We start from the raw sequence: 21067 nt of genomic DNA, 5'->3' as shown, positions 1-21067 counted from the left end.
CACCGCCACCAACCGCGAACCACCAATATAAACCTTCTCGTCTCTTCTTCGTTGAGAACATTTTTTCGGCATACTGTGTCTCGAGTACGCGAGATCGCCCTTCTCAACGTTTTCCCTCGCTTGTCTGTGCGCGAGATTCCACAGACAAATAAGCTTCTGTTGCCGCTCTCCCTTTCCCCCTTTCCCCCCTTTTTTTTACACTTCTTCGATCGGTCATACTTTTAGATCAATTTATACAAGGAGAACATCCACCGATAGAGTTATTATCATTAGGGATAAGATTTCTGTGCGCGTTTAATTTAGCGAATTAGGAATCGATTGACACGACGCGTTAATATTAGGTTGCCCTGAAAGTGTCTTTCTTTCGCGAACCTGTTCTTTACAACAGCGCGAAACTTTGACATTTTTTTTATTTGGAAGTAGCTTACGATCAATTCTCATTGAGAATTACAAGTAAATTATTCTGGCACGGTACTATAATGGGAATAACAAATGATCGTCGTATGTTTGATTCTAGGTGAATCTAATGTAACGCGAGTCTGTGAAATATCGCGGTGTTTATGTCAACAGAGCAAAACGGATCGTACGTAGTTCGACGAAATAGTATAAAAGAAAAAACGCGCGTCTATTATTTCCTGATAAAACGAAAGAAACTCTTCCGACAACCTAATAATAACGTTTAGTCAGTTGGGGAAATATCTTGCAATTTAGTCTGATCGAAATATCTTATTTGTAACATTGGTATGTCGTTAGAATCGATCATTTCTCATTTATTGCGATATTTTGGTGGCTTGTGTAACCTCGATGGTCTAGCGTTTGCAAACTGAAGTTTGGACGCAGGCAAAACATACGTAGCGAATTCGAGAAGCATGTTTTTATTCGTTAATATCAAGTATTTCGATACTTGTTTGGTAGTTTTGTTTCGAAGTAGTAATTTGACACCGTTTGAACAGTAAAACGTTTACAGGAACGCTGAAATAAGAGAGGAGAGCCATCAGGCTGCAGGACAAAATTCTAATCTATCGTAAAATTTGTACTTTCTTGGAAAACGATGTTCGAGAGAAAAAATGTCGAAACTGTAAAATGTAACTATCTATGAACACTTAGGACGCTGCTTAGGTAGCAAAAACTACTCGATTAACGATACATAAATGCTTTAGCAAGCGTCCCTTCGAAACGACGCTAACCATTCCATTTAGTTTCTTGTAAGCAAAACGTTTGATCAAATAAACCAGTGTCTATGGTTTATTTACACGTTGTTGCTTTAAAGTACCCTAGTCGGTAAAATGATAGTCTCCGATTGTTACTTGAGGCAGATTTCGTAGAACTGCCGAGTCGACGGACGTAAATCTTGTTTAACGAGATTAGAACTGGAGTTGCAAATGGAGTGATGCGTTCACGAGATGATTAGTTGATTCATCCATTCATTATCCTATTACCAGGGAACATTTATAAACAGAAAGAAGCAAGTATCGTCGCTGATCGACTATCAAAACTTGTACCGTACGTAACGCGATAAAAGCCATTCCGCGATAAATAACGTATTCCGCTATTAAAAATTTCACATTATTTGCAAAATATCTAAATTCTTGAAAAGATTGATCTTCGTAACCTTGGTTTGAAAAATTATGGCTATTTATATTTATATTTAAGTAATTTCTTTTTACAGTTACTATTTGATTCGTGTAATTTTGTCAAACACATTTTGCCAAAAAAATATATCGATTTATTAAGGTGCGATCGAAAGAGGGATGCTGTAAAATTTGCTTTCCTTCAGGTACTTCAAATTCTTACGAGGCGCCGTCCTAAAGATTTTAAGCTATCGTAAAAATAACAACCACTTATAGTAAATATGACAAGAAAATTGTAAAAAACTTTCTCACGAATGATCGCAACTTGGAAATGAATGCGCTATTTTGTAAAAGGAAATCGATGCTTCTATATGTAATATGTAAAAACATATGGCGCAAATTGTTAATTAATAACGATAAAACTGGGCGAATTGTTAGACGGAGGGGTACGAACTTGCCACTTTTCGATTATCCCCTTTTATAGCGAGAAAGTTATATCGATAAAATCAACGCTCTAATTAAAACCTACAAAAATAATGCGCGTATAACGATAGAAAATAGATACGTTTCGATGAATTGCCGAGTGTACAGAAAAGTTTACGTTCTGTTCCTAAAGGAAACGCATTCTTAGAAAGATCTATTAAAACAGACGTTCCTAGAAGATTATTCGCGCTACGATGAACAAAAGTGTGAAGAATAAAATCGAACGGCTTTTGCCGCTGTGGCGACCGCTTCCTGCTCCGGACACCCATAGGGTCGAACAGGCAGGGAGTTCCGTACACGCGCGTCAGCTACGAATTTAACGACTTCATCTTCGGTTGTCATTCCCATTGCTGTCCACGAGGTTACTCGATTTCCTATTGAAAGCGAGCCGGCCATTCTAGTTGAGAAAGACGCGCGACCGCGTCTCTTTTTCGTAAAATCCGCAGCAGGGCGCGTGTGTATCCAATGTATTCGCCGAGTGGGTCATTGTGGCGGCTTGTACGGTAACTTCAGAAGCTGAGACTCGTACAAAAACCTTAGCGGACGCTTCCTCTTTATCCAATCATCTCGGTATTCACGCCTCTGCAAGTATGTATATTCTTTCGATGACATGCCCTTCTTTCCACGACTTCTCCGATCTATTCCGTAGCCACTTGCCTAATGAATACTTTGGGAACCGCGCAAGAGAATGCGCTCGTAAAGCGACTGCCTAATTTCAAAATGCAACTACTCCATAGTAGACGCTAAATCCGAATATAATTCGTTTTATTTTCGACTTATCGCGCGACGAGTATGGTAAGAAAGGAAATAGCGATGAATCATTTTCAACTAGATTGTAAAATACGTATTGTTATAGGTGTTACAGCTGTTTTATATGTTCTGCTTCCTATGCAATTGGTCACGGTTATACAGTCGATCTATATAGTATACAGTATACAGATGACCTATACAGTTGACTTTCTCTTAATCCACATCTGAATGGCCTTCTTTGTGGATGAGTTACGGGAAAACGTTGCTTTATTGACAATTTAATTCAATTTTCCTTTGAAGGAATAGCGTGAATGTGGTTTTATTTACCACTTGGTTAACTTATCGGTAATCTCTGAGCCAGCTATTACCTTTATGACACCAAATATTTAATCGGATAAATTAGCGCGCAATGGAAAAACATTGGTCACACGAATGCTATTTACAAAGTCGCAAATATACCTAGGTATACGCATACGATATTTGTAGTAGGTATATTGGATCGACGTTTTTCTTGAAAATTACAAGTATCAGGTCGTCCGAGAAGTTGCTTTCGTTTTATAAGGAAATAATGGACGCGCGATATTTTTCGTTTTATATTATTTTACCGAATTACGTACGATCCATTTCGTTCTATCAAGATAAACGTTACAACGTTCGACAGATTAGGTTTCGTGTTTGTATAAAGATGCGTCGTTGTAAAATGCGTGTCTGTAAAGGAAGAACACTTTTTGCGGCGAGTACGAATTTTGTAACGGGCACGAATTTGTTGTTTCTTGTTACGTTTTTCGAGAAACGAAGGTGAGCATCGACGCGTACCACGTGTAATACGTACTTGTGCTATATAAGATGGGGAAATTATCATTAACGATAGCCTCAAGGTCATGAATCCTTCGATAGCGTAACGAGTATGACGAAGAATTTGGAGTGCCTTAGAAAAGAATGATTTCTTTATGGTTAAAATCTCTTTCGTGTTTGGTACGAAATTCACGTGTTTTATACAAAAATTCATAATATCGCTTATGCTGATAATCGTGACGTAAAATTTATAACGTTAAATTCGATAGTTTCCTCTGTCTCGTTACAGTACGTAAAAGATTACCTTGGTATTTACGCGAACTATTATTTGAAGCCAACTACTAACCCTATTATACGATTGAAATTCTTTCCGATTAAAATGGTCGATGAATCAGAAATGAATGTAAAATGTTGGCCGTCGCATCGATATATAAATAGTATTTTCGTAACTAACTACCAAAAAATCCAGACAACCTCGTAATTCGATACGGCATGTACAAACGATAGATGATATCTCTCAGAAGATACAGTTCTGCTTTTCTTCATATTACGAATACAATGGATCTTTGTCTGTAATCCGATCATTTCCTCAGAGACGAGCTTTAGCAAAACGTATTGAAACTAGAACGAATTTGTTAAACTTATTTTTAGTTACTACAATAGAAGTGCCTCCGGTTTCACAGTTTACTAAATTTTTCTGCTAGATATCGAATGAACATGCATGTTTTATCGTTCCTATCTTTAATTTATAATAATTTACGTATCCATCAACGAACACGATTTGGTTATATTGACGATTTCGACATCTTCAACGTGCAAGGATGCGTATATATATATATATGTATACGTAGAAATTATTTACTTGCTTTTAAAGATATAAAATTAGAGATGGCCGTACGTAAGTTCTCCTCAAACGTTTTAGAATATACGCAGAAAATGTAATCGTAATCACGAAGCGAGAAGATCAGTGTGACATGATAGTATTTGTAAAAAGATATTATCAATATCATCGTACAGAAAATATCGTAGAAGCTGTAATAAAATCATAAACTGGAATTTTTATCGACATTAACACTTTGACTGCCACGTCGAAAGCACGCCACGGGAGTATTTTTATTATTCAAAGCATATAATGGCAAAATAATAATAAATCGATGATGTAAGACAACATTCTTCTTCAATGGACCGTTTATCTTATTGGTAGTCACGGGTGATCATCGTGGTGCCTTGGTAACAGTTGATAGCGACATATAACGAGGCTTCGTTTATTTCAACAAACCATTCGCATTCGTTATTCGTATTCGTGCAGAATATATTGTTGAAACGTGTAGAAGATATTAGTAAACGGTATTTCCTCATTGTATATATAATAGTAAGGTATGTGTACACTACCAACTTCAATTATACGATTATAAAGCAGCATTTACGATTATTTTCTAAGCTGTGTTTATAATAATATTCTTAGATTACCCCTCAATGATATGAATACAAACACAGTGCACCGTCAGATGCAAGATTTGTTTTCATTTCTTTTTTATCGATGTTCTAATAAAAATGTTTGATCGTTCAATGGGGTACTTTTTATTTCAAAGTATCTTCTATTTATCGGTTATATTCAAAATGCCCTGACTGTCAATTTTCATATAATTTTTACAATTGTAAGAAGTTCAAGCGCTCCGGTCACAGGAGAAACCGTGGCCGATCATATGTGATCGACGTGGCAGTCAAAGTGCTAAAAGTTACGTATTTAGCAAAGTATGTTGTATGTACGTAATAATGTAAATGAAATTTCAGGTGGCAATGGCGCTAAATTGATAATCCTAATTGATAATCACTCTCACTAAGACGTAATATCGAAACTTACTTTTCCAAGGGATTATATATTTGATTTTATTGTATCTTGAAATATGTTGCCAAGGTGGTCATTGGACAAGAATTTTTTCCGACTGCCCAATGGCGGTATATTGGCTGTAGAAAGATGCCCGTGTCAAATTGATCCATCTCGGAATTAATGGCACGCTATAAATATTGACACCAGTTAGAGACACAGTGATATACATAGACATAAATTCAGAAAAAAATGTGTCACGCTATCCTTTTACCGATGTAACCAAACGCCAATTACCGATATCTCTACGAAGAAGACGAAACCTTATAGCGAGCGGCGTGATCTGGATTCATATTCGCTTTATAAGTGGAAAAAGCTCGCAACTACTAGTCGCAATATTTCTACAATATCGCGTAACCTCTGCATCTACTCCTTTTACATGGGGGTCGAAACTTTTATCCACGTGCATCTGTCTTTATGATTAACCATAAAAGTGGTTTCATTTATCGCTAGTACTACACAGTTAACCGATGTAATGAGGATCGATAAACTTTCTTTTCTGTATGCATTAACAACATCGTTTATTTACTGTTTTCTAGTAATATATACAGCTAGAAAATACCAAATAATCAAGTCGAAGCATCTGTGATTAATACATAACCAACTACTTAATTCGATGTAAATTTTACCTGTTAGTTGTAACTGTTTATATCGTTGAAAATGACAACGTGAGTTTACGTCCGCCGTTCATATACAGATGCGCTAGTTACAACAAATAGTAACTAGAAGATAGTTCTAGGTACAATCGATAGATTTAATCGATAGGTTTAAGAAGTTCTTTTGTTTTTATCCCTAGCCCTAGTAAGAAAGTGCAGTAAAGGTTTTACGGCTCAGAATGTTATGATAGATTTACCCAAAGAAGAAAATAATAGCTATTATGATCCTACCTCTAAATACAGAAATAACAACAGGTTATGAGCCCAGGTTCGATGATTAGTTATTATTTTATTGAAAATATTATTAATAGTAATAATATCGAGGAGCGCGGAAGATAACCTAAAAACAAAAAAAAGGGGGGGTGCCCGATCGATGATTCAGTGTTAAATATCATAAGGGGGCTTTATCGAATATATAATAATTGCTACGTGATGATACAGTTATCGAAAGAATATAAAAGTGGTTATTATCATCCTACCTCTAAATACAGAAACAATAACATATGTCGTAGCTGTTTTTATTTTATTATAACTTTTATGGTAAGTGTTAGTTGTAATTGTTACCTGTTAGATGATAATTGTACCTGTTTTTACGAAATATTTGGCGCGGTATGATCTACAATTTTCATATTTATATTTCTCATGCTCTGTTCATTTTAGATGTGAACATATGTATATATCATGAAACGTTCTTTTAATATATTCTCGAATAAAAGTGAAATCGACACAAACTCATCCAAGTGACTGATATACATGCATGGTTAGTATTCCTCTCTTTTTCTCTCTTTCTTTCAAGTAATTCTCAAGTAACTTAGCAGTCAAATTGCTGCTTCTATCGCGATCCTTGGTCACGTGTCTATGGTGCTTCTCGCGTGGCTTCCATCGATATCGTGACATTACAATATCTTGTAATACCCGTGACCACAGACAAGTCTTCGAGGTCTCTACGTGCACGATAGTTGGAGTATTTTGAACCGGTTGGAGGAAGAATCGTAACTCAGACAGAATTGCTATTTTATTTTAGGGTCTTGTAAAGACATGGCGATCTTTTTCGTTCGTCGAACATTTTCGAAATTTCGCATAAAATCCAAATAGACGACCCTTCGATCTCGTCTATCTCTTAAAGGAAATACTTCGTCGAAAAACGTGTACGATACGAGAAGATATTTTTAATCGAAGAACCAACGATGGACGCGCGTGCCTTATACGCGCGCTCTCGCGGGAAATAACTCTGACAGAGTAAGCAAACGCGATTTTGGCGTTAATTCCAACATGGAAATTCTTCAACGATTCCAATGAAAAACTCTAAGATCCTTAATTGATGCACCTTGGTATGTTACCAACGAAACGATACATCGCGAACTTAAGATACCTACAGTTAAAGAGGAGATATCCATATTCAGTAACAGATATAACATAAGAATTAACAACCACCAAAACCCACTAGTTGCTCAATTACAACGGATCAGATCCGCAGGCTAAAAAGGCATTACCCTGTAGATTTAAACGTTAGATTCAACTAGAATCAGACATACGATAATCATTTATTATTCACGTTATAGTGCCACGCCAGAATAATTTACTTATAATTTTCAATGAGAATTGATCGTAAACTACTTCCAAACAAAAAGAAGAAAATATGTTAGCGTTGCCCGCGACGAAGGATCGACGCGTACTACGTATCTTTATCCGCGTTATACATACTTTTGGCTCGTATATGTCGACGTTGGCTCGTCGAATATTTCTGTTCGTTCGTATTAAGAAGCAAAAGTGTATTCAACAGTAGCATCGAGCTCGATGGATCGTTGAAATCAAAGAGATAGGAAAAATATATTAGACATGTTCAAATACAAAGTTGCCGGACGTTGAGCGAATTGAATCACTTAGTCGGACGACATTCTATGATCCATCTTTTGTGCGTGCAAATATTGGCTTTCTTTCGTCAAGCCCGTTGGCTGCATTAGAATCAGTCGTTTTATAGACTGAACGAGACTCGTTTTAAGTGCTTTGTCTGTCAATAAAGTTCATCAAGGCTAAGTGTCTAGTGTGGCCCACAGACTAAGCGGAAGGTAGATGAGCGAATGATTATGTTGTTTGCGCGAGTAATTGCAACGTTTCTCGTTTTCATAAACGTTAATATCTAGATACCGACGTAAAAATCCTATGTGCTTGAAAATGTACTCTACCAATAAAAGTAAAGCAAAATCTTTGTATTTGCAAACAAAACCTATTGATACAATGCAGCTCATAAGGTGTCGACGAATAATATAGAACAACCAGCGACCAAGACAAAAGAGCAAGAATTTTATCAGTTAGCCTGACCATAAATAAGGTTTGACTTTATGGATAGTGGAAGTAGACCTGGCATAACGACAGGCTCATATAATAATAAAATCCAGAGTCATTACAAAAGAATCTGCAATGCCTAATGCGAGGCTGAAAATCGGATCAAATAAAAGTCGTTTAATTTTTAGAAGAGGATGCGTGAAATTGTGTTTGAAAGGCAAACGAAAGGCAGACCAGGTTATTCCATTCAATATTTTCTATTTTTGTACGGAGGCTGCGTTATTTTTGTAAACCGTATTTGTCATGTCATATCGACATTTGAGACGAAATAATCCCGATTAAAGGTAGGCAGAAGATAGAACTTCTTAGAATTCATAAGTCTGTGAAGTCACACAATTTAAAAAGAGTGACTGTCTGTATACCATTGTATTTTGATAGAATATGTATATATTTATTCCCTTTATATAATCCTTTTATACCCTTTTACAATTTATCCCTTTATACAATCCTTTATACAATCCTTTCCATCTTTTTCATTCTTTCCAGATAATATATGAGATTTTTAGGATTAAAGGAAATGCTGTGCCTAATGTGTTTCATATATGACGCGTACCTGCGCTATCTTTCCGTATTAGATGAATATATACAGGATGTTCGTGAACTTATTAGGAAATAAGTCCGAAAAGTTTCTTTCTAGAAAATAATAGACTCGCAACGTTTTTTCTTTTATATTATTTCGTCGAATTACGTACGACCCGTTTTGTTCTGTTGACATAAACACCGCGATATTTCACAGACTCGCGTTACATTAGATTCACCTAGAATCAAACCAAAATTTTTAACTATATATCTATATTGTTACGTTTGGCTATCCAAATTTTCAAATTTTAAACAATGTAGTAGTCGCTGCCACCAGAAACAGTCTAAGGACTGTTTCAATTAGATATTTCTTGTTAGATTAAGTAGCGTTGATTGGAGTTTAGGCCACTGGTCAACAATCTCCACGTTTCGGCTAACCTGCTATGCGCAGGAATACTAGCACGGGAGAGGATTGTTTGGAATAAACAATTATATTATAAATAATTATTACTGGCGGAATTAATGACGAATTATACTAATTATTGATATTATTTGTTATTTTAATTATTAATTATTAATAATAATTAAAAGTTGACTCACCTGACGTTGGCCTCCGCTGATGAACGGGCAGGCCGCTGGGGTGATTCCGGTTTTACAAAGATTGACACTTCTATAATTTTTTTTTTTTTTTGTTTTAATCTTTATTTAACTATTTCTTATTCTAACTGATAACAATTATTCTTCTTTATTTTAACTAAATTATTCTACTGAACCAACTAATCACAATTACTCTATTCTATTTTCGCTAAATTCTCCCGAACGCTAACAATTTACTTACAATTCACAAGGAGAATTTATCGTAAACCACTTGCAAATAAAAAGAAATTTCACAGACTCGGTTTCACGTTTGTACGAAGGTGTATTGTTGTAAAAAACACGTTTGCGGAAGAAAGACACTTTCCGGACAAATTAATAGTACGAATGAAAACAGATCGGGTTAAGGTGTAAGGGAATCAGTAAGGGATATCGACGCGCGTAGCCAAGGAGCAAAGATCGAAATGGCGCTAATTTATGGAAAAGGAATTCCGTTGGATCTCTGTGGATGCGCAGGACGTTGTATCGCTCATTCAACTATGGTAAAACGTGCAATATCGTTATTTATGTATTGTATACGAACAAAATTGCTCAACTTCTTATTCCCTTGCGGAGGTATAAATGTGGACAAGACAAACAAAACCTTACGGCGTTATAACTTTTTTAGACAGTATCCTATTATGTTTATTGCAACGACCGTAAATATTTATTGTTCATTATACCAATATATTATAATTCGTTACACGTTGTTATATTGGTACGAATATACTCAAAGTACACAACGGAATCATTATTCCACTGTGCGTATCTGAAGCATACTTATTGTAGGCATTGTGCTGCACCATCGTTGCAGGTGTAATTGAAAAGGGTTTCTCCGCCTCCGTCTCTAATATTTAAGGTCTTTTTACCGTTCGTTTAAAGGTCATGCTGACTACACGACAAAACTTAAATAGCCATCGGTTTTGTCAACGTTCTCGTTTTTACGTTTCCCATACAAATTGAAACGTTTCTTCGGCAAATTGTCAGAACCGACTCGAATTTGCGAACCACCGGGTATACGTTTTATAAACAACGACACGTTATTCTTCGTGGCGTTGAAATCTCGACGAAGCATCTACGATACATCGTAGCAGTCGGTAGAATATTTACACCGTGTAACGATATTAGCTTGCAAACGTATTCTATACGATCGTCGGAGCTTGATACTGGCCTAACTGAGACGCACGAGCGGTCAAGCTTTGGCAAACGAACGAAACGATTCCGACAGTCCAGTGCCGCTCAACTCTTTAAGTCGAGCAAATCGCATTAAAATCATATCCCGTTGTCACGATTCACAGGACGTCAGATCCTGTTTGACTTTTTCGGCAGATTTCCCGTATCCGCAAACTTCCTTCGACCCTTCTTTTTTAGGACTTCTTCAATCCGTTCTCGGGATCGTGGATGATCCCCGTGTAAAACCTCGTCCTTCGAAGCGCTCGAAGATTAAAGCTGGTTCATCTTATTCCGGTCTTTTATCCTTCGAGGTTGGCGTCTCGCGGCGTTGCGGTTCGCTTAATCCACGGATTTTCTTCGATTTTTGACGCTTTCGTCTCTCGTCGCGCTTTTCGTCCACGTTTCTTAGAGCAGATCATCCGCTTGACTTACTCACCATGGCTTCGAAATACGGCGGACGCGTTACGCGTTTCCTCCTCCGTGATTGTCCACGCTGCTCCACTGGCTAAGGTCGACGCTTTGCTTCGGAATTTTCTTCGTGACCTCGAGATGCAACGTGATCCAGAAAATTTTCTGTCTTTCGACCTAAATTCTTCCTGTCTGATAAAAGTCGCAAAAAGGAGCAAACGTTGGTATCAAAATCATCTTGTGTCTACTCCTTCGGCGTATACTTGTAAAATAATGTTTCGATCGATCTTGAGAAACATCTTTTCGCTTACCATCTCCGATCGAATAACTGTTACCTGTGTAGAGGATAGTTAGTACGTGAGATTTAAAGGGCGAGATTGCTCGTTGTTGAAACCGTCGAATACATTTAAAATAATAAATTAATGTACAGCCGTACACGCGAGTCGTTAGTACAAAGTATAAATCGCGAAATGAAATCGCGGAATAAGTACTCGTTAATGCTGATCGCGTAACTAAAATGAATACTCGTCAGATACTCGGAGATACTCCGTAGATACTGTTAGATACACGGCATGTACTCTCGTGCTCCCTTTATTTATACCGGTCGGGGGAAGTCGAAAAATTTGAATTCGTCTTCGTTCGACGATTGCACGTAGCGGCGACGTTGTTTTGCCCGGAGTTTATTTGTCGTTATGTTTCATGCGTCAAGGCTGTGTCAATTCCCCGAGGCAAAACAACAACACGAGTGGCTCTCGATTCGCGTCGTCCTTTGACTCCTGCGCCGCTACACCTTTTTCTATCGTCAACGACAAGCGACATGTCTAAAGCGCTCGAGTTAGTTGGCACGCGCTGCGCAAAGCCGTATAAAATATCGCGTAACGCAAATAGTCGGGTTAATGTAGAAGCTTCCCATGGTAAACGTCGAAATATTTCGCGACCCAGTACCTGTATAGGTAAAAAAGTTTCCGAGAGCTTCGCCGCGATCTGCAGGTTTTCCCTACGATCAAACGAGAAACGCAGAGATAACAGCGAATCGTTCGATGGCGCTTAATCGGCGAGATAAATAAGCGGTTCGGTGGACGCGAAACGTTGGAGATGCGGATTCGTGCGATAGGGGAGCGTCGACAATAGGTGAGAGTTTCATCGATCTTGAAACCGCGTTTCTAGTTCGTAGACACGTGGTCGAATCGTCGTCGGTTGTGCTCGCGTGCAACATAGAAAGCGGCTCGGACGCGCCGCGGCAGCTCGCTTTGTTGAGCAAATATACTCGTTTGTTGGTCCTCTTCTGGTTACCTGCGCGTCGCATCGGGCCCCGTAAAGGCGGCTGCGTGACAAGGGGATGAAATAATGGGAACGCAGACGTCGTACGCTGCGGAAAACCGATTTCCTACGCCATGGAAAACGGCCACCGGGGACAACCCGAAACTTGGAACACGCGGAACGCGCCGCTGGAAGTCAACCTTTCCAATCCGTGCTGCGCTCTTCTAATAATGACGCAATGAGCGACCATTCGTTACGGTTGCTCCTTTTTCGCAGCTCGACCGCTCCATCCCGGCAAAAGACGTTTCACCGAATTCCACATCGGCTTAAAATCTGTTCGCGCCAACGCGCAACTTTTCACTCGTCAGCTTCCGGTCCTGCTGACCGTTTCCGTTAAGAGATATCGCCTTTACGTAAAATTCTTGAGATATAAAACGTTTGTCGGATTTGTTAATAAACGTACATGGTATACCATCCGTGTACATCGGTCTAAAACTACGTTTTTCGTCTTTCACCGTCCTTCGATTTGTAGCGGCGCGTGCGTCTTAGGACGTGGCGATACGACGATGCCTCGCGTAGTTGCCGTGCCACGGCTTAACACCGTAGACGCTCATAGTGTAATAAACAAACTGTGGACAAAGCAATTTCTCCGCTACGTTCAACCTACTACGGGCGACAAGTTCGAATCTTTCGGTACCCCCGCCTCTTTAACTAGCATAAATAAACGACCAAGTTCTCCACGAGTCATTAGTAGAGCGGACGAATATCAGTATGGAGTTAGTAAGTTATTCGATCAGTCAGAGCGAACTGGTATAACGAGTATCATCGAGCGAACAACGTTTGCGATTAATTTTGTATTTTACGGTTTAAATTACCTGTAAATATATTAACTCGTCTCCTTGTTACTTTAAACAACAACGCGTCTCACCGTCCATCACAGATTCTTTTTCTTACGAGATTTGTTAAAACCGTTTCGATGCGAGATATCTGCTTATCGCTTGGAGATACGCCATCGGGTTAAATTTTTATTAGCGTTGACTTTGCGCGGGCGATTTTTGTACCTCACATTGCCACTCGTCGTCGACCTGTAAGACCGTGGACGATGGTATCGCGAAGCAAGTTACTTTTTATTAATTAAACGTTCGGACGCGGTTGCTTTCCAAGTAGCGGTTCGGCGTTGATCGATCACGGTATTAGCGATAATTTGTAAGCCACGAAAAGAGATAATTTGATAGGTTCGGTCGGAGATTGAAACAGCCTTATTTTGCACGCTGCGATTGCTTCGTTTCGTTTCTATCGGAAAATACCTGGAACCGAGGAATTTCCCGATCGGCCGAGTCACGAGTCAGCCGATTCTTCGAACCGTGGCGAATACGAATTTCTCCTGCCATAATTAAGCGATGAACGTTCTGGGACTAGGATTTGATACGCTCGGCAAACCTGCACCCAAGTTTTTAGACGTAGCGATGGCTTTGAACTAGACGGTCGAACAAAAGTTTCGAAACTGATCGAGCCAATGCGACCACTACCGCGACTAAAGTAATCGTTCGAACGTTATCCGAGTTGCGAAAAACTGTTGTTCGGACAGGAATATCAATAAGAGAAAAGGATTCGATAATCGTAACTTTCACCGAGGGAAATTTCGTTTTTCGGAGAGCTTGAAATCCGCGACGTAAGTAACGCGTGCCATAAACTTCCCATAATCGCGAGACATCTGATCGTTGATTCGAGTCACGAGACGATCGAAACTTTCGACGAGGAAATTGTGAAAAGTACGAAAGCTTCGCGAAGGTGGGCACAGGCAAAGGTACGACTAAATCTATGGGTCACCATGGGGGTGATGACGTTTTCACGATGGGGAGTCGAACAGTCTGTAGCGTATAGAGACAGCATACCGGCGACCCGAGAAAAGTTCTTTGCCTCTACCGATGTCTCTTTTTGGGATCCAACCGAGGAGCAGAGTCGTTCTCGGCTATCCTTTTTTTAAGTTTGTCACATGCCATCTTCCTCGCAGGCATCTTTCGCGCAGACATATTTTTCCAAAAATATCAAGTTTATTCGTTAATTTGCTCGTACGTCTGTTCGCGTCTTCTTTCAATTACGTAATATCCGCGCAAAGAGAAAGAGAACGATAAAAGATCCTAAAATTATTATCTTTCGTCGCTGTTTACAAACTAACTCTCGAAGCTATGCGATAAAAATTTGATGTTTCCATGGCGGTAAAAGCAAAATTTTCGCGAATGTCCGAAAGAATTTGTCGTGCGATCGCGTGTCTCGAATATCGATCGTATCTTTGCCCGACTTACTCGAAGAAACCATACGTCCACTTATCTATTATGCTATTATGCTAGTTTTCGTTGAAATTTATTCGAAATCTTCCATTTTCGTCGAACGCCCTGTTGCTTGATTTTTTAGCCGAGTCGATAATTTTGAAAATACGCTCAAACCTTCCGAAACAACGATATTTTATTACGTTTATTAAACGTTTCGTAGACTCTGTGAAACATTCTTGTCTTTTTGAGGAAAGCTTTGCTCCACGTTCTGTGTGTTCTGGTGTCTCTTCTGGACCACCAAGAGTTTTCCCATCGAGAGACGAAATCTACGAGACATCGTTTTCGAGAAGACATCGGTGCCTTTTTCGGAATTAACGAGCTTCGGTTGGAAAACTACCGTACGTGGTGTTACGCCCGTAAAATGGCATAGCTGCGCATCAAACGTGCCGACCAATGCGGTTAGATATCGGTCTTTGGACGTTAGACCGCCAGGTAGATATTTCATCCCGATGATTCGATTAAACGACGTACGTGATTATCCGTGAGATCGTCGAGATATATAACTGTGTCGATTTAAACTAGTCGACGAGATACTTTTGCCATAATTGTTGCAAAATGATAAAATTGATCGCTGTGATTTTCGTTCGGCGAAAAGATTAGTCACTCACTACTAACGTAGCCGATGTATCTACGGTTATTGAGAAACCATTTGAAGACCACACCCACTGTACTTTGCATTAAAGATTACCATATTGTTCTAGAGCAATTTCACTCGAAGTTACAGTTATACGGTAAGTGTAGGCAAGAGTTATTTGAATTCTTTGTTTTGACAATTTGTTCCGAGGTTGAATAGGACCCGTAAATACGTTTCCATTCAAAATAGCATAACACTGCACACAAAAGCGGTTAATCCGCAGATATCCTCTCCGAAAGCATTCTGGACATAAATCACGTGCTTTTACAACAGACGTAACCATGAATAACCACGTTCGATTGTTTTCCAGACTTTTCGATGAAATATGATACACTCTTTTGCGCGATAGATAGTTGTAATCCGCCAGTGAGTTACCGTTACTTGTAGTAACACGATGAAAGTTAATCAACTCGAACAATGGAGGATAGCTGCAGAGAAATAGAAAGGGAAGATATTGAAACGACGTGGCAAACTGAAAAGAAGAGAAGACGGAGAAAAGTTTCGTTCGAAAAGTTTCTTCTCTTTTACAAGGAAATAATGGATGCACGACATTTTTATATTATTATATTATTTCTCATAGTTTATATTATTCTATGTATTTATATATATATATTTTACAGCTGGAGAAGCCACCAACGAGATTTTGACTTGACGTATTTAGTTGGCATTTGGTCGTTTCTTTCGAGTTGACCGCATCCAGATAGCCTTTCTTTTATACCGATAGTTTAGAACTACCGCGTAACTACCGCGTTATCTCGGGCGCTTCGAATAGACCGGCGGCGGTAGGAAGAACAGGCTCCGTATATTTCTCGAAAGAAAAGAACAAAGCGAGAAAAATACATGGTAGTTTTAGAAAACAAAGTTGTACGAAAGTTCAAAGACGATCGAGTCGACCGACAACGGTAGGTTCGACGTTGAACAAATTATCGTCGTAAAATTATCGCTTCTTGGTAACAAATCGTCCAAACACGGATTTCGTACGCGTAATAAAATTAAAGTTGTTCGCAAAGTTCGGAACATGGCCGAAGAGAAAAGCTCTCCGGTGAAAAACGATCCGATACGTGTACTTGCGTACGCGTCGATGTATCTAATTTTAGGTCTGTTTTAAGAAGAATCAAAGCGTCAGCTCGTTGCGTTAACGAGATATTCGATCGGCGCGAGAAAAGGGACAAATATTTGCAAAGTGGAGGAGAAAGAAAGTAAAAGATAATTCGCTTGTGAATAGATCAGCGAAACAATCGCGGAAGGGTATATCGATTTCGGTGGTTGTACGATTCGATGGAAGAAGGCCGGCAGTGGCTGGAACAGCAGCGACAAAGGCCATTCAACCCCCCACCCCCCGCTGCCCCTCTTTGGTTCGGCGTATTCACGCGCCGACGAGGAACACGGTTCCCGCGGAGAGTTGGCCGCTCGAACGCCGTACGAGGGCGTAGAAATACAGATATCGCGTTTGGATTTGTTTGTATACGGGAGTTGGCGGCTGAGAGTCGAGTCGCGGCTGCGCTCCCCACCTACGAGGCTGGCTACGATCGGCCACCTTCGAAATCCCAGCCTCCGTTGTAACGCTGCGCACTGTTTGCACAGTTTACTGTCAAACATTGGCCGCAAAGCGGCATAGTGGGGAGAAAGGACGTCGCCGGTTGTAAACGCCAACCTTAGCGATCATTGGTGGGAACTGTCTGTACATAGGAGTTAAGGCACTAAGGAGGTGTGGCTATCCCAGGCATATATATAGGGCGAGTGGCGGGGATGACAGCAAATACGCGGCATATCTCCAACAGGCAACATCGGTTCTCGGTTATCGGTCGCGTGGAGGACTAAACGGACAGATAAAAAAATACAGGACGAAGAGTGAAAAATACAGCGCGAACAGTGTTTTTTGTGCGTTCAAATGCTTTTGAAAAGGGAATTTTCTGTGTGAGCATTGTGACAGCGCCGGTCGCTCTCGTTCTTCGCGATTGGAAAAGTGCGAATTCTCCTGGCGATACGTGTGAAAAGTATGGTGAATATGGAAGGATCGGGCGAGCAGCAAACGGTGACAGCGTCGCCGTCGCCGCGCGTTGTTCTCAAAAGCAGTTTCAGTATTCGCAGCATCCTGCCGGAGGCGTGCGCGGGAACGCCGGCACCGACCGTCAGGCGATCCGCGTCTCCGGAGATCAGCCGCGTCGACGATAGCGAAGATTCGAGCGACCTCGACGTGACCGGGGACGGCGGCGCCGAGACGCCGCCCTTGGACTGCTCCAGAAACTCCGTCAACTCTGCCAACTCGCCCGAACAGAAGGACTCGAAGGATCGACAGGCGGACGATAAGAAAAAGTGCGAGAAGCCGCCTTACAGTTACAACGCTCTCATTATGATGGCGATCCGTCAAAGTCCGGAGAAAAGGCTCACTCTGAACGGAATCTACGAGTACATAATGCGCCATTTTCCGTACTACGAGAACAACAAACAGGGTTGGCAAAATTCCATCAGACACAACCTCTCGTTGAACAAGTGTTTCGTTAAAGTTCCCCGACATTACGACGACCCGGGAAAAGGAAATTATTGGATGCTGGACCCGAGCTCCGAGGACGTGTTCATCGGCGGCACGACCGGCAAGCTTCGTCGAAGAACCACGGCGGCTTCCAGATCGAGATTGGCCGCGTTCAAGAGAAGCGTGGTTCTCGGCGGACTGTATCCATCGGCGTACGCTCCTCCAGGATGGCCAGCGTCTCTCTACACGCTGCCTTATCTTCATCGGGCCGCCGGTTATCCGCCAGCGACCGGAGCCTACTCCACTCCCGCTGGATATCCAGCGAGTTTATTGCCCGGCGCGGCAACCAGTTCGACCGCCAATTTACCTTGCAAGCCGCAACCATTGCCAGCCACAGCCGCGTCCCCGCAACACGGTCCGTTCTCCATGGAGAGGTTGCTGCAGCCTCCGACCGCCGCTGGATATCCGACCGGCATCGCTACATCCGCCATTCCCGTCTCCGGCAGCCCCTACGACTTCTACTCCACCCTCAGATCGTTGGCGGCCCATCAACAGCATCAGAGTACCGCAGCGGTTTTCGCTCACAATCAGCAGCCGGCGAGATATCACGTGAATCAACCTCCGCTTTTAGGGCAATCGACATCGGCTACGGCGTCGCCAGGAAGCAGTCCGGAGCCGATGTCGCCGAACTCGCCCCCGATAACCGTCTGTAATACCGCTGTTGTGCAACAACCGAGATCTCTTCCGCACAGTCCGCCTCAACTGCTGCTGAAACCGATCACAGTTCTTACCGGACGACAAAGCTGAACGATCTCGCTGATATAGCTTCGATCATTTTTCGAGTAACGTAGGTGACTACGACGAGTCGAAGATCGATCGACTCGCAACTTGCGAATCGTTCGCTGCTGATCAGAGTGCGTCCACACGCGTGTTTCGACGTTATTGCCAGTTTCTCTCTTCTCGACTCAGTTAGTACGTACACGGTGATATTGTATGTACATTTACTTTCTTTACTTCTTCGCTTGATTTCTGTAAATACTAGCTTTTTAAGATATATCGAATTATCACATCGACGGAGCGCAAATTCCGTGGGATTCGCGATTCCATCGAACGTCGATATCCTGGCACGATATCCGAACGTTAACCTACGACTTACGTTCGAGAATTTTGGCCCGAAAACGTAAACAAGCTCGCGCAGCCTCCGAGCCATTCGTACGACTCGCGTAGTACGATGACCCCAGCTATGCATGTAATATTTAAGTTTGGTTCGATCATTTATTACGAGCTATGCCCGTAATATTTACACGTTTGGTTCGATCATTTGTTGCGAGCTATGTACATAATATTTACATTTGGTTCGATCATTTATTACGAGCTATGCCCGTAATATTTACATTTTTCCCGATCATCGTACTACGAACTACGCCCGTAATATTTACGTCTGGCCCGATCATCGTACTACGGGCCGAGCCCGTAGTTGTAGGTTAAGGAGTTAAATCGTAGAAGAGTAATATAATGACGATTGTAAATATAAAGCAAGATTCATTTAGATGATCTCTGGTCGCCGATCGTAGAACGGGATATTTCCCGTTTGGACGCGAATCCCAACATATTACGTAGCGAGTTGTAACTCGGTAATGTCCGTGATTCGTTTGTTAAACTATGTACATAGTCGATCATTGTTATTCGTATAAGGTATACACACGATATGTGTATATATGTATACAACCCGACAAATCGCGAATATGTTGCTCTAGCAGCGTGTATATAATCGTTAAAATAAATGTTTAAAACTTTTTTTAGAAATTTTACCTTGCGATTTACGATTACCTTCCGACCTTTCTCTCACTTGTCCCACTATCTTTATCATCTCGCTCGAGATACGTTCTACTCGTTGAATCCTTTATTCGTTTGTTTATTTGTTACGTTCGATCCGAAGTAAAATCGTCGAATTGGCACACAAGCGCGTTGTTCCAACTCTGAAAGTTTGATCTCTTTCTGTTCTTCGCGCACGGCGGATCCTCGACGTAATCGTTTTTGCGCGCCAACATTGGTCTAGGATTTCGAACAATTACGTCGTCGTCCAGTTCCTCGAATATGCGCGAGCGTGGTAAATTTCCACGGAGCACGCAACGAAGATTCGTCGACCAGGATCGTAAAAGTAACAGGCAGAACCCAACGGCTGTCAAAACATAGCGCGGCACAAAACTTTTGTTCGGGTAAAGTCAATGGATAACGAAGCAACGGAGCAAGGTCGAAGCTTGGAAATCGAAAATTCTGTATTGGTTTAGTGCTTCGACACAACCATAAAACCATATTCTAGTGGCCTTCGTAGGTATTCCTCCGTGGCCTTTGATCTCGTCAAATTAGCCTGGCTCCAGCCTCTCTTCGTAATCGTTGGCTTCGTTCTTCCAGTCGATTCCTCGTTCCTAGGGTTTCTTTCTTTTCTCTCCTTTGGTTGCTTCGCACCGTGGAAAAGACGTTCCGTTTGGTTTCTACGTTGACCTTCTTCTCCGCTTCTTTCTACCAAGGTGGCGAGATATACGCGTCAGATCGAAATACTCGTCGGCATCGACCTCGTAATTATCGCGTCGTTATCGATCGTCCTCTTTGTCGATCATTTTTCCATCAGCTACTAGAGAGACTGGATCTCGTGGAGCGTAACAACGTGCATAATTCCACGCGTTTATCTAATTCGGCAATAGCGCGAGGAAGTTCTTTTAAAAAATACAGATATAATCTCACGAGTTATCGACAACATCGTCGAATTGCAATTTGCCTTCGTCGATGGAAGAACGAACGATTCGACGTTACGAACGCCCATTTCTTTACTGTACGACGATAACGATCTTCTTTATCGTCCATCGAAATGTCGAAAACCAATCGATTCGTCTTTTCAAGGAACAGAGCAACGGTACAACTGGTTCTTGTACCGAAGGAAAGAATACGCGATCCCGTGTTACGTTCGTGTTATGGTAACTAGAAACTTTATCCTCTTTTCCCACTTTTACGTATCCCGAATGGTTCGTTGGTTGACGCGCGTATAACGCGATGCGAGCGAACTCTTATAAACTCGATAGAAACACGCAATAACCGTCGCAACGTGGATTTTCTTCCTAATTCAATTACGTCCTATAAACGTCTC

General features: G+C 41.1%; 1 protein-coding gene across 1 annotated transcript; it reads left to right on the top strand.

Moving 5' to 3' along the window:
• The first annotated feature begins 16895 nt into the window (after positions 1 to 16895).
• Positions 16896 to 19728, top strand: LOC100650555 (fork head domain transcription factor slp1-like). Its single transcript, XM_003394775.4, has one exon. The coding sequence runs from the start codon at positions 17449 to 17451 to the stop codon at positions 18727 to 18729; it is 1281 nt and encodes a 426-aa protein (XP_003394823.2). The 5' UTR covers positions 16896 to 17448; the 3' UTR covers positions 18730 to 19728.
• Positions 19729 to 21067: the final 1339 nt, after the last annotated feature.

This window comes from Bombus terrestris, chromosome 4 (assembly GCF_910591885.1).
Source record: "Bombus terrestris chromosome 4, iyBomTerr1.2, whole genome shotgun sequence".
NCBI lineage: Eukaryota > Metazoa > Arthropoda > Insecta > Hymenoptera > Apidae > Bombus > Bombus terrestris.
Note: the sequence above shows the minus strand (reverse complement) of the source record. Positions and strands in the feature narration are given on the sequence as shown.